This window comes from Salvelinus namaycush, chromosome 18 (assembly GCF_016432855.1).
Source record: "Salvelinus namaycush isolate Seneca chromosome 18, SaNama_1.0, whole genome shotgun sequence".
Lineage (NCBI taxonomy): Eukaryota > Metazoa > Chordata > Actinopteri > Salmoniformes > Salmonidae > Salvelinus > Salvelinus namaycush.
Window position 1 is genome coordinate 17,426,687 of NC_052324.1, and position 13,626 is coordinate 17,440,312.

A 13,626-nucleotide genomic window follows, 5' to 3' on the forward strand; every position below is an offset into this window, starting at 1 on the left:
CCTCCCTTGCTCCGGCGCTCGATGTCACCAGTCTACTAACCACCGATCCTGGCAACCCATATTTACGCCCACCTTCGTCTCATCATCAGTCACACTTGGACTTCATTACTCCCTTCATTACTTACCCTTTATATAGCACTCTTTTGTTATCAGTCATCAGGTCGTACTGTTTGTGTTTCCATGTCAGACGCTTCTCTTGTTTTGTATCGTTCCATGTTCGTTTTCATTAAACTCACAAACTGCACCTGCTTTCTGACTCCCTACGTTACAAGGAGGATTAATAGGCCCCTTTTTTCTCAATTTCCGCCTGAATGACGTGCCCAAAGTAAACTGCCTGTTGCTCAGGCCCTGAAGCCAGGATATGTATATAATTGGTACCATTGGAAAGAAAACACCTTTGAAGTTTGTAGAAATGTTAAAATAATGTAGGAGAATATAACACAATAGATATGGTAGGAGAAAATCCAAAGAAAAACCAACAGGATTTTTTTTTGAGAGAGACCATCCTCTTAGAAAGGCAAGTAAAAGGTCATATTGAAAATGATCTCCCTGGATGCAATTCCTATGGCTTCGACAGGGTGTCAGCAGTCTATGTTCAAGGTTTCAGGCTTATAACTTCAAAAACGAATAAGAAATATCAGTGTTAGTACAGGGACACAGTCTTGGAAATTTGTGTTTGCGCGCGCCATGAAGACAGTACGCACCTGCTAAAATCGGTTTCCTATTGAACATACTTCTTTCCGTAAGAAATGTTATAGTTTGATTACATTTTAGGGTATCTGAGGAGTAAATAGAAACGTATTTTGACTTGTTGAAACAAAGTTTAGGGGTAGATTTTTGGATTCCTTTCTCTGCATGTTGAACGAGTGGATTACTCAAAACGATGGTGCCAACTAAACAGACTTTTTGGGATATAAAGAAGGATTTTATCTAACAAAACGACACTACATGTTATAGCTGGGACCATTTGGATGACAAATCAGAGGAAGAAATTTAAAAAGTAAGTGAATATTCAATCGTTATTTTTGAATGTATGAAATCTGTGCCGGTGGAAAAATATTTTGATGTGGGGCGCCGTCTTCAAACAATTGCATGGCATGTTTTTGCTGTAATAGCTACTGTAAATCGGACAGTGCAGTTAGATTAACAAGAATTACGCTTTCAGCCGATATAAGACACTTATATGTACCTAAATGTTTAATATCCATAATTTTTATGATTATTTATTTGAATTGCGCGCCCTCCAGTTTCATCTGAAGTTGTGGGACGCCTATCCCTATTAATGGAAAAAGGATGCACCTGAGCTCAATTTCAAGTCTCATAGCAAAGGGTCTGAGTACTTATGTAAATAAGGTATTTCTGTTTTTGACTATTTGCTAAAATTCTAAAAACCTGTTTTCACTTTGTCATTGTGGAGTATTATGTGTAGATTGATGAGGAAAATGAATAATTTAATCAATTTTAGAATAAGGCTGTAACGTAACAAAAAGTGAAGGTCTGAATACTTTCCGAATGCACTGTACATACAAAAGTATATGGACACCCCTTCAAATTAGTGGATTCGGCTATTTCAGCCACACCCGTTGCTGACAGGTGTATAAAATTGAGCACACAGCTATGCAATCTCCATAGACAAACATTGGCAGTAGAATGGCCTTAGTGAAGATCTGTGACTTTCAACGTGGCACCGTCATATGATGCCACCTTTCCATCAAGTCAGTTAATCAAATTTCTGCCTTGCTAGAGCTGCCCCTTGTCAACTGTACATGCTGTTATTGTGAAGTGGAAATGTCAAGGAGTAACAACGGCTCAGCCGCGAGGTGGTAGGCCACACAAGCTCACAGAATGGGACAGCCGAGTGCTGAAGAGCACAAGCCTGAAATCACCATGCGCATTGCCAAGCGTCGGCTGAAGTGATTTAAAGCTCGCCGCCATTGGACTCTGGAGCAGTGGAAACGCGTTCTCTGGAGTGATGAATCACGCTTCACCATCTGGCAGCCCGACAGACAAATCTGGGTTTGGAGGATGCCAGGAGAACACTACCAGCTCCAATGCATAGTGCCAACTGTAAAGTTTGGTGGAGGAGGAATAATGGTCTGGGGCTGTTTTTCATGGTTCTGACTAGGCCCTTTAGTTTCAGTGAATGGAAATCTTAACGCTACAGCATACAATTATATTCTGGACGATTCTGTGCTTCCAGCTTTGTGGCAACAATTTGGGGAAGGCCCTTTCCTGTTTTAGCATGACAATGCCCCGTGCACAAAGCGAGGTCCATACAGAAATGGTTTGTCGAGATCGGTGTGGAAGAACTTGACTGGTCTGCACAGAGCCCTGACCTCAACCCCATCGAACACCTTTGTGATGAATTGTAACGCTGACTGCGAGCCAGGCCTAATCGCCCAACATCCGTGCTCGACATCACTAATGCTGTTGTGGCTGAATGGAACCATGTCCCCGCAGCAAAGTTCCAACATCTAGTGGAATGCCTTCCCAGAAGAGTGGAGGCTATTGTATCAGCAAAGGGGGGACCAACTCCATATTAATGCCCATGATTTTGGAATGAGATGTTCGATGAGCATACTTTTGGTCATGTAGTGTAGCTACCCAGGGCTCGAGACTAACTTTTTTCATTACCGTCCCAGAATCAGCCCATTGTGCAATTTCAACTGTCCAAAACTGAAGAAGATATGAAAATATGTTTATTTTTATGTTTTGATATTCCAAATTGTTTACTGTAGGACCTAAGTCATTCAGAGTGATTTGAAAGACTAATAAGACTACTACTAATATACACTGAACAAAAATATAAACGCAACATGTAAAGTGTTGGTCCAATGTTTCATGAGCTGAAATAAAATATACCAGAAATGTTCCATATGCACAAAAAGCCATGATAATCCATCCACCTGACAGGTGGGGCATATCAGAAGCTGATTAAACAGCATAATTATTACACAGGTGCATCTTGTGCTTTGGACAATAAAAGAACACTCTAAAATGTGCAGCTTTGTCACAACACAATGCCACAGATGTCTCAAGTTATGAGGGAGCGTGCAATTGGCATGCTGACTGCAGGAATGTCCACCAGAGCTGTTGCCAGAGAATTTATTTTCTCTACCTTAAGCCACCTCCAACGTCTTTTTAGAAAATTTGGCAGTACGTCCAACCAGCCTCCAAACCACACCAGCCCAGGCCCTCCACATCAGTCTTCTTCACCTGCGAGATCGTCTGAAACCAGCCACCCAGACAGCTGATGAAACTGTGGGTTTCCACAACCAAATCATTTTCAGTCAGAAACAGTCTCAGGAATGCTCATCTGCGTGCTCGTCGTCCTCACCAGGGTCTTGACCTGACTGCAGTTCAGCATCATAACCGACTTCAGTGGGCAAATGCTTACCTTCGATGGCCACTGGCACGCTGGAGAAGTTTGCCCTTCACAGATGAATCCTGGTTTCAACTGTACCGGGCAGATGGCAGACAGCGTGTATGGAGTTCTGAGGGCGAGCGGTTTGCTGATGTCAATGTTGTGAACATAGTGCCCCGTGGTGGTGGGGTTATGGTATGGGCAGGCATAAGCTACAGACAACAAACACAATTGCATTTTATCAATGGCAATTTGAATGCACAGAGATACCATGACGAAATCCAGAGGCCCATTGTCGTGCCATTCATCTGCCGCTGTTACCTCATGTTTCAGCCTGATAATGGCCACATGTTGCAAGGATCTCATCGACTTTGAAAGAGGGGTCTCAAAGGAGCATAGTGGGTTTAAAGGCAGTGTATCTCAGTCACCAGATCTCAACCCAATCGAACACTTATGGGAGATTCTAGAGCGGCGCCTGAGACAGCATTTTCCACCATTATCAACGGAACACCAAATTATGGAATTTCTCGTTGAAGAATGGTGTTGGATCCCTCCAATAGAGCTCCAGACACTTGTAGAATCTATGCCAAGGCCCATTTGAAGCTGTTCTGGTGGATTGTGGTGACTCAACGCCCTATTAAGACACTTTATGTTGGTGTTTACTTAAATTTGGCAGTTACCCGTATACAGTACCGGTCGAAAGTTTGGACACACCTACTCATTCAAGGGTTTTTCTTTCTTTCTTTCTTTATTTTTACAATTTTCGACATTGTAGAATAATAGTGAAGACATCAAAACTATGGAATAGAACTGTTGGGTCGAGTTGTCCTTATGTGGAACCACTAACGAGTTGGCTAATCAAGACTCCTGACACCTCTTTGTAAAATGAATGCAGACCAGATCCCAACGCACTGTTTCTCCTTCCTGACAAACTGAAGTGTTTCAGGTTGATAAGATGCGTTTGTTTTGTCTTTTAATTTTGTTGTTTGCTCTCCCATAATGAGATGAGTTGGAGTGTTGACTGACTGCAGAGATCTGCATCAGTCTCTGGCTGGCTCGTTGTCAGCATCATGGGGCTTTGACCCTGCTGTGGGCTAATGGTGTCTGGAAAAGCAGAGTGTCGTTATAATAAAGGGATGCACATTACTGATGAAAATAGACCTTCCAGCTACCCATTGGCATAGAGAACATGATGCAGATGTCATTCCTCAATATCATGTCTAGACAGCAGGTTTGCAATCTCCAGTTTATGGTTAGAGCATCTGCAGTAGTTAATGTTTCATAATGAAAAGGTTGATTAAGAATGATTGCATGTAGACTTGTATTTTGTTACGCTATACACACCACCTTTTGAAGTTATTGCATCATCATTCTGTCACTGTGTTTCATTACTTTCAACACATCACAACATTCCCCACACAACCCTCATTCTAAATTGTCATCTTTCATTGTTACTGACATTCATGATGACAGGGTATATTGTTATAAATAAGAAATAAGGGCCATACAGTACTTTCTGAGGTTACTGTCACAATTATTTGCAACCTTTCCTTGCAGGACAGCCACAGTGTGGAAGAATCTTAACCCTTTCTGGGGAGAAGAATACACGCTGCACCTCCCAATGGGGTTCCACTCTCTCTCCTTCTATGTCATGGATGAGGACACCATTGGGTAAGATGGTCTTCAACAGCTGTCAAAGATAATTCAGAGAATTGTTATAGTGTGTCAACAAACTAGCTGATAATGGTGTATAAACAAGTTATATCTATATAACCTGTAAAGGTATCATAGTTTTGTAATGTAAGAGATGTTCATGATTGTGTTTGCTTGTTTAGCAGAGGCTGTGATTGAGAGTTTTGTTACCTAGACGGACTGGGTTAGGAGCCATGGATGTGTGTTTTGGAAAAATCTGCATGCTTTGAATAAACAAACACCAACACGCAGATGATACCACAGATTGAAAAATGAAAGACAACCTCAGTATTTTCCTTCCTGTCCTGATCAATGGTCTCGTCAGTTTATTAATATATTTTAGCTGTTATATCAGGGAACTCTATAGGATATTAAGTTATTTTTTGAGAAATATCTCTTGTGAAGTTCTCTTCAGATCGGCTATCTTAATTTGGTCACTCTGTTGTCGCAGATAATTTTCCTGTGTAGCAGGAAATGCAAATTGTGGTGTATTCAAGGTTTAAAGAGGCTTCTAAAGTTTGTAATTTCCACTTTAAAATTTCAGACTTGATTTGCCACACTGAAAAATGTACCAGCCCCTACAAAAATGTCCATTAATTATAGTCCACATAATAATTCACATTTCCTCGTGTTGCTGGATTATTTTCCTGCTGTGAGAAGCAGGGTCAATTTTAGACAGTGTATCTGTATATTCTATAATACGTTTTTATGAATATGGTATTGTGGTATTAAAATTCTCTATTTTTTGCCCTAGCCATGATGACGTCATTGGAAAGATATTGCTGAGCAAAGACGCCATCGGGGCCCAGGCTAAAGGTATACCTGATCACTATGCCACAATACTGTTGGTGTCTTTTAATTAAAGGGTGGCACCATCATGATGGAGAAAAACTACCAGCACAGAAACAATTCTAAATGCTTAATGCTTTTCAGTGCTGCGGTTGATATCTGTGGGTCTTCTTCTCTGCCTATGCCATGCTAAAGAGGGCAAGCCAAAAGAGGGTCACCAGAGAAGGGTTATTCCCACGACTCTGAGTAAGGCTCTGCCATGTAGGTCACTGTAATTGAGGAGCTGGGCCTTTTTTAGGTCCTCTTGCTGGGAAATATTGCCAGTGTATTCTCACTCATCCATGGGTTAATTTAGAGATGTATTTTCTGACTTATGCTTGTTTATTTGCTCACATACTGTCCACATCTTTTTTTTCCTGACTTGTCTCTGAGCAACATGCTCTCATTTCATTGGACAGGCTACAGGCAGAGGGAACGACCTGTACATGGTTACATTTTTGCAGGATTGCTCTTTGAATCAGGGTTTACATCAACTCCAGGATCATTCATTGTACAGTGCAGCTGTCCTTTATGTCTGAAATGCCACTGTAGTCTGTGAGAATCAGCCAAAGCTTTTCAAACTGTCAGTCTGCGGCTTTCTTCACCACAGTACACCTGGCTCTCCTAGAAGTGGCTTTTAACGTGTGAATTAGTTAGAATTTCTAGCAATACTGAATATCCTTGCACTGCTTTTTCTTATCCATGGCAACTGGGTATAAAACCCTGAAGAAGAAATAAAAACACGCAAGTGTGTTTGTTAGAAATATATTGTTACTTTGAATGTGTTTTATCGCTACATAAAACTAAATGTGAAACCTTTTCTGTTAGTTAGTGTCTGATACCAGTCCTCTCCTGGGAACATTCTGCATTCAGTCCTGTGATTCACTGCAACATGTTGCCACTGAGTCAACAACTCCTTCACAGGATCTTAGGAATTCTCTCCTCTTTTGGCTGTGAAACTGAAGTTACTGCCCTCGCCACCTTGTATCTCAACCAGAAATGTCAGCAGCAGTGCCCATATTATTACACACAAAAGGATCCTCTTGTCTTTTCATATACTGTACCTTCAGAAAGTATTCACACCCGTTGACTTTTTAAACATTTTGTTGCGTTACAGCCTGAATTTAAAATGGATTAAATATCGTTTTTTTTGTCACTGGCCTACACACAATACCCTATAATGTCAAAGTGGAATCATGTTTTATTAATTCTTACAAATTAATTAAAATGAAAAGCTGAAATGTCTTGTATTCAACCCCTTTTTTATGGTAAGCCTAAATAAGTTCAGCACAAAAAATGTGCTTAACAAGTCAATAAGTTGCATGGACACTGTGTGCAATAATAGGGTTTATGATCTTTGAATGACTACCTCATCTCTGTACCCCACACATACATTTATCTGTAAGGTCCCTCAGTCGAGCAGTGAATTTCAAACACAGATTCAACCACAAAGACCAGGGAGGTTATCCAATGCCTCGCCGAAGAAGGGCACCTATTGGTAAATGGATAAAAAATAAAAAAGCAGACATTGAATATCCCTTTGAGCATTATGAAGTTATTAATTACACTTTGGATGGTATATCAATACACCCAGTCACTACAAAGACACAGGCATCCTTCCTAACTGAGTTGCCGGAGAGGAAGGAAACCTCTTAGGGATTTCACCATGAGGCCAATGGTGACTTTTTAAAACAGTTGCAGAGTTTAATGGCTGTGATGGGAATGGATCAACAACATTATAGTTACTCCACAACACTAACCTAATTGACAGAGTGAAAAGAAAGAAGCCTGTACGGAATAAAATGTTTCAAAACATGCATCGTTTACAAGCATTTCGCTACACTTGCATTAACATCTGCTAACCATGTGTATGTGACAAATACATTTGATTTGATTTGATCCTGTTTGCAACAAGGCACGAAAGTAATATTGCAAAAAATTTGACAAAGTGTTATGTTTGGGGCAAATCCAATACAACACATTACTGAGTACTACTCTCCATATTTTCAAGCATAATGGTGGCTACATCATGTTATGGGGTATGCTTGTAATCGTTAAGGACTGGGGAGTTTTTCAGGATAAAAACGAAACAGAATGGAGATAAGTACAGGCAAAATCCTAGAAAAAAACCTGGTTCAGTCTGCTTTCCACCAGACACTGGGAGACAAATTCACCTTTCAACAGGACAGTAACCTAAAACACAAGGCCAAATCTACACTGGAGTTGCTTACCAAGAAGACAGGGAATGGTCCTGAGTGGCCGAGTTACAATTTTAAATCTACTTGAAAATATATGGCAAGACCTGAAAATGGTTGTCTAGCAATGATCAACAACCAATTTGACAGAGCTTGAAGAATTTGGAAAATAATAATGGGCAAATGTTGCACAATCCAGGTGTGGAAAGCTTTTTAGAGAAGGGTTCCCCAACTGGTGGCCCGTGGGCCGAATTTGACCCGTTATTGTTGAATTTTCATTGTTGGACATAAAAAAACGGTACAAACACCAGGAAATCAGCTCCAAGTGATTTTAATTTGGTAAATTAGTTCCCAAATATTTCCACGCATAATAGAGAGACGTTATCATATACAAATTTAAGCAAGATTTGAAATTATTATGTTTCAGTCAAATATTTTATTTGTTTTTGGCTTCTTGCGGTCAATTTGCAGTCTACAAATTATTTGTAATTCTGTTCTGGCCACCTGACCATTTGCTCAAGAAAAGAATTGGCCCTGTCTTAGAGACTTACCCAGAAAAACTTGCAGCTGTATCGCTGCCAAAGGTGCTTCCTCAAAGTATTGACTCAGGGGTGTGAAAAAAGTTAAACAGCTGCACCATTGAGAGCATCTTTACATTTACATTTAAGTCATTTAGCAGACGCTCTTATCCAGAGCGACTTACAAGTACATACATTCATACTTTTTTGTACTGGCCCCCCATGGGAATCGAACCCACAACCCTGGCGTTGCAAGCGCCATGCTCTACCAACTGAGCCACACGGGACCAACTGAGCCACACGGGATCTTGACTGGCTGCATCACTGCTTGGTATGGCAACTATTTGGCATCCGACCGCAAGGTGCTACAGAGGGTAGTACATCAGTGGGGCCGAGCTCCCTGCCATCCAGGACCTCTATACCAGGCGGTGTCAGAGGAATGCCCTAAAAATTGTCAAAGACTCCAGCCACCCAAGTCATAGACTGTTCTCTCTGCTACCGCACGGCAAGCAGCATCGACTCACCAAGTCTGGAACTATCAGGACCCTGAACAGCTTATATCCCCAAGCTATACGACTGCTAAAAAGTTAGTTAAATAGTTAACCAATAGCTACCCAGAATATCTGCATTGACCATTTTTGCACTCATCTCTTTTGACTCATCACGTACGCTGCTGTTACTGTTTATTATCTATCCCTTTGCCTTGTCACTTTATCCCTACCTATATGTACATTATCTACCTCAATTATCACGTACCCCTGCACATTGACTCAGTACTGGTACCATGTGTATATAGCCAAGTTATCGTTACTCATTGTCATCGTTACTCATTCCTCGTTTCTATTTTTTCTACTATTTCTGTTTTTTCCTCTTGTTGGGAAGGGCCAGTAAGTCTGAACCAAGAGTTTCATATCAGACCATTTCTTACATGAATACAGTATGCCACTCTGATTTGTCTTGCCTTCCAGGTCTCCTACTTGGTCATTTTGTAAATATATATTATTTTCTGTAACTACTGCATGTGCCCATCTCATTGATATCAAATGATTAGAGATACACAAATAGTTTTTGCACAAACCATGCATCATGTGCGTAATGGTCATGTGAGGTGAAATGGTCATGTGAGGTGAAATGGTCATGTGAGGTGAAACTTTGTTGGTTTGACCTGACGAAGATCCGTTTCGGATTGAAACGTTGTCAATAAAGTGGTGAATTGGGAGCTTTAACCATGTGCGGTCCTTCTTGTTCTTTACTAGGGCCAGTAAGTAAGCATTTCACTGTTGGTCTACACCTGTTGTTTATGAAGCAGGTGACACATTACATGTGATTTTAATCCTTATGTAAATGAGATATCTGTATTTAATTTTCAATACATTTGCAAACATTTTTAACATGTTTTCACTTTGTCATTATTGAGTATTGTGTTTAGATGGGTGAGAAAACAAATCTAATCAATCCATTTTGAATTCAGGCTGTAACACAACAAAAGGGGTATGAATACTTTCTGAAGCCACTGTATGTAGCGGTCGATGCCGTTTAAGATGAGGGAGGATGATCATTTTTTTTATGAGCATGGCCTTATTTCTATTACAGCATATTGGATGACTCATTCATATTCTGTTCACCCAGTTCAATGTAATAGCAATACGTTTAGGCTGCTACATTATACTCAAATCTTCCCTATACCCATCATGAGGTTGCTACAACCTAGTCTACTAATGAAAGTTTACAACAGGTGCACAGGTCTGGAGAATTTTTTTTTTGTAATCAAGGTGACAGACAGTGACACATTCAAAATCACCTTGCACACTCTTGCCTGCATCTAGCTGATCTAGGGTGTAATCATTAGTCGCAACAGTTGTAAACGAGAGCTTCTATTGGAGAAATTCAGGTATGTTTATCCCTGTTTCGTTCCGTTTGCCCTCCGTTTACGATTTTTCTTCAACAGAATCGGCGGAATGAATACACACCGAACCACCCGCCAACACAGTTCACTTTGATAGCAGACACATACAAACAGCATGATCACTTTGCTCATTGTATAATTCCTTCTCGCATCTATCCTGTCCTACTGTACACCTTCATTGAAAAACTATTATTTGGTGATGTGAATATATTTAGTATAGTTTTATCTAAAAAGGATAACTTTTTTAATGTTTCACTATTTTTATTTTTATGAAATTCACTGAGGAAGATGGTCCTCCCCTACCTCCTTTGAGGAGCCTCCACTGATAGCAGACATTTATCCAGGGTCTGACTTATGAGGATGTGTTCAAGGATTTACAAATTGTTCACAATAACAGAACCATGCAGGGCACTACCCATTAGAGACACTAGGCATTATTGATGTAGTACTGGGCTGGCTGTACTACATTTCACTGATGGCCAGTGTTGTGTTCGAGACCACCTAAAGCGAAACGATTCAGCACCAAGACTGAAGCAAATCGAATCCGAGTCAAGACCAAGACTGGGAGGGGGTGAGTGGTCTGAGACCAAGTCAAGACCGAGACTGGGAGGGGGTGAGTGGTCTGTGACCAAGTCAAGACCGAGACTGGGAGGGGGTGAGTGGTCTGAGACCAAGTCAAGACCGAGACTGGGAGGGGGTGAGTGGTCTGAGACTAAGTCAAGACCGAGACTGGGAGGGGGTGAGTGGTCTGAGACCAAGTCAAGACCGAGACTGGGAGGGGGTGAGTGGTCTGAGACCAAGACTGGGAGGGGGTGAGTGGTCTGAGACCAAGTCAAGACCGAGACTGGGAGGGGGTGAGTGGTCTGAGACCAAGTCAAGACCGAGACTGGGAGGGGGTGAGTGGTCTGAGACCAAGACTGGGAGGGGGTGAGTGGTCTGAGACCAAGACTGGGAGGGGGTGAGTCGTCTGAGACCAAGTCAAGACCGAGACCAGAAAAATGCGAATCCAATGTCAAATCACCACCATAATAAGAGTTCAAAATGTCCAGTATTTCTGTGTTCATATTTCAGAACATCTGGATTCTTTAGACATTCAGAATGGTGAAAAAATACATGCCAAGGACAAATAGAGAGCCACTTTACAAATGATCACTAACCCAAGGTCTATAATAGATAAAAATACTATGTTATAACTTCCCCCGGTCTCCCCTAATAATAGTGGGCATGCAACTTTCAAACAATTTCCCTCATTCTTCCCTACCAGGAAGTCACGGAAATTCTGATGAGCGTGACAAGGTATTGAGGATATTTTTCAACTAAAGTAAAGGACAGTAATGCTATGAGTAAAGCAGGAAGCCCAGGTTTCAATGGGCGATAACATATCAACGTGTCATTTAAAAGAGTGTGCCTGACCAGGTGGGTTTATGCGCTGAGTGAATGGGAGCTGATAATTTCGAGTTTTTTTACTCCTCTGGTCTCGGCTGGTATCTGAAAGAAAATACGAGTCCTCACTGTCCGAGACCGAGTCAAGACCGGATTAAAAAGGTAGCCGACCCCGAGACAAGACAGAGACACTCAATATGTGGTACTACAACACTGCTGATGGGCTTTATTAAACGATACATACGCTACATGACCAAAGGTTTGTGTACACCTGTTTGTCGAACATCTCCTTCTAAAATCATGGGCATTAATATGAAGTTGGTCCCCCCTTTTGCTGCTATAACAGTCTCCACTCTTCTGGAAAGGCTTTCCACTAGATGTTGGAACATTGCTGCTGGGACTTGCTTCCATTCAGCCACAAGAGCATTAGTGAGGTTGGGCACTGATGTTGGGCGATTAGTCCTGGCTCGCAGTTGGCGTTCCAATTCATCCCAAAGGTGTTCGATGGGGTTGTGGTCAGGGCTCTGTGCAGGCCAGTCAAGTTGTTTGCTTTGTGCATGGAGGCATTGTCATGCTGAAACAGGAAAAGTTCTTCCCCAAACTGTTGCCACAAAGTTGGAAGCACAGAATCATCTAGAATGTCATTGTATGCTGTAGCGTTAAAACTTCCCTTCACTGGAACTAAGGGGCCTAGCCCGAAATATGAAAACAACCCCTGACCATTATTCCTCCTCCACCAAACTTTACAGTTGGCATTATGCATTGGGGCAGTTATTGTTCTCCTGGCATCCGCCAAACCCAGATTAATCCGTCAGACTGACAGATGGTGAACCGTGATTCATCACTCCAGAGAACGTGTGTCCACTGCTCCAGAGTCCAATGGCGATGAGCTTTACATCCCTCCAGGCGATGCTTGGCATTGCGCATTCTGATCTTAGGCTTGTGTGCAGCTGCTCGGCCATGGAAACCCATGAAGCACCCGACGAACAGTTATTGTGCTGACGTTGCTTCCTGGGGCAGTTTGGAACTCTGTAGTGAGTGTTGCAAATGAGGACAGGCAATTTTTACGCGCTATGCACTTCACCACTCAGAGGTCCCGTTCTTTGAGCTTGTGTGGCCTACCACTTCGTGGCTGAGCCGTTGTTGCCTCTAGACGTTTCCACTTCACAATAACAGCACTTACAGTTGACCGGGGCAGCTCTAGCAGGGCAGAAATTTGACGAATTGACTCGTTGGAAAGGTGGCATCCTATGCCAGTGCCACGTTGAAAGTCACTGAGCTCTTCAGTAAGGCCAAGGTTTGTCTATGGAGATTGCATGGTTGTGTTCTAGATTTTATACACCTGTTAGCAACATGTGGCTGAAATAGCCGAATCCATTCATTTGAAGGGATGTCCACATACTTTTGTATATATTGTGTATGCGTTGTAAAATGTCCCCTGTGTCCAGGGTTGGATAACTGGCTGAATCTAACCCGGGTGGACCCAGATGAGGAGGTGCAGGGGGAGATCCACCTAGGTCTGGAGCTTCTTAGAGATGCCAAGAGGATAGGACTGCGCTGCCATTTCATAGAGGCCAGGTAATACACCCACTTTATTGCCTAATTGATGCTACTGTAAGCCGTTATGGTCTCTTGTTGAAATATATAACTTCTTGTTGAAATATATAACTGCTTCTTCAATCTCAAAAGGTCGTCAAAATGCTCATCCTCTGTATGACAGATTATCATGCAGTGCTTTGT

The 13,626-nt window shown here is 41.9% G+C and overlaps 1 protein-coding gene across 1 annotated transcript in view; it reads left to right on the forward strand.

Moving 5' to 3' along the window:
• Nucleotides 1-1,845: 1,845 nt before the first annotated feature.
• The window catches only part of LOC120062847 (rasGAP-activating-like protein 1), a 48,201-nt gene continuing 36,420 nt past the window's right edge, over nt 1,846-13,626 (forward strand). Inside the window, exons 1-4 of the mRNA XM_039012917.1 lie at nt 1,846-1,913; nt 4,922-5,035; nt 5,811-5,872; nt 13,335-13,464. Coding sequence (XP_038868845.1) covers nt 1,846-1,913; nt 4,922-5,035; nt 5,811-5,872; nt 13,335-13,464 — 374 coding nt within the window. The remainder of the gene's footprint in view (nt 1,914-4,921; nt 5,036-5,810; nt 5,873-13,334; nt 13,465-13,626) is intronic.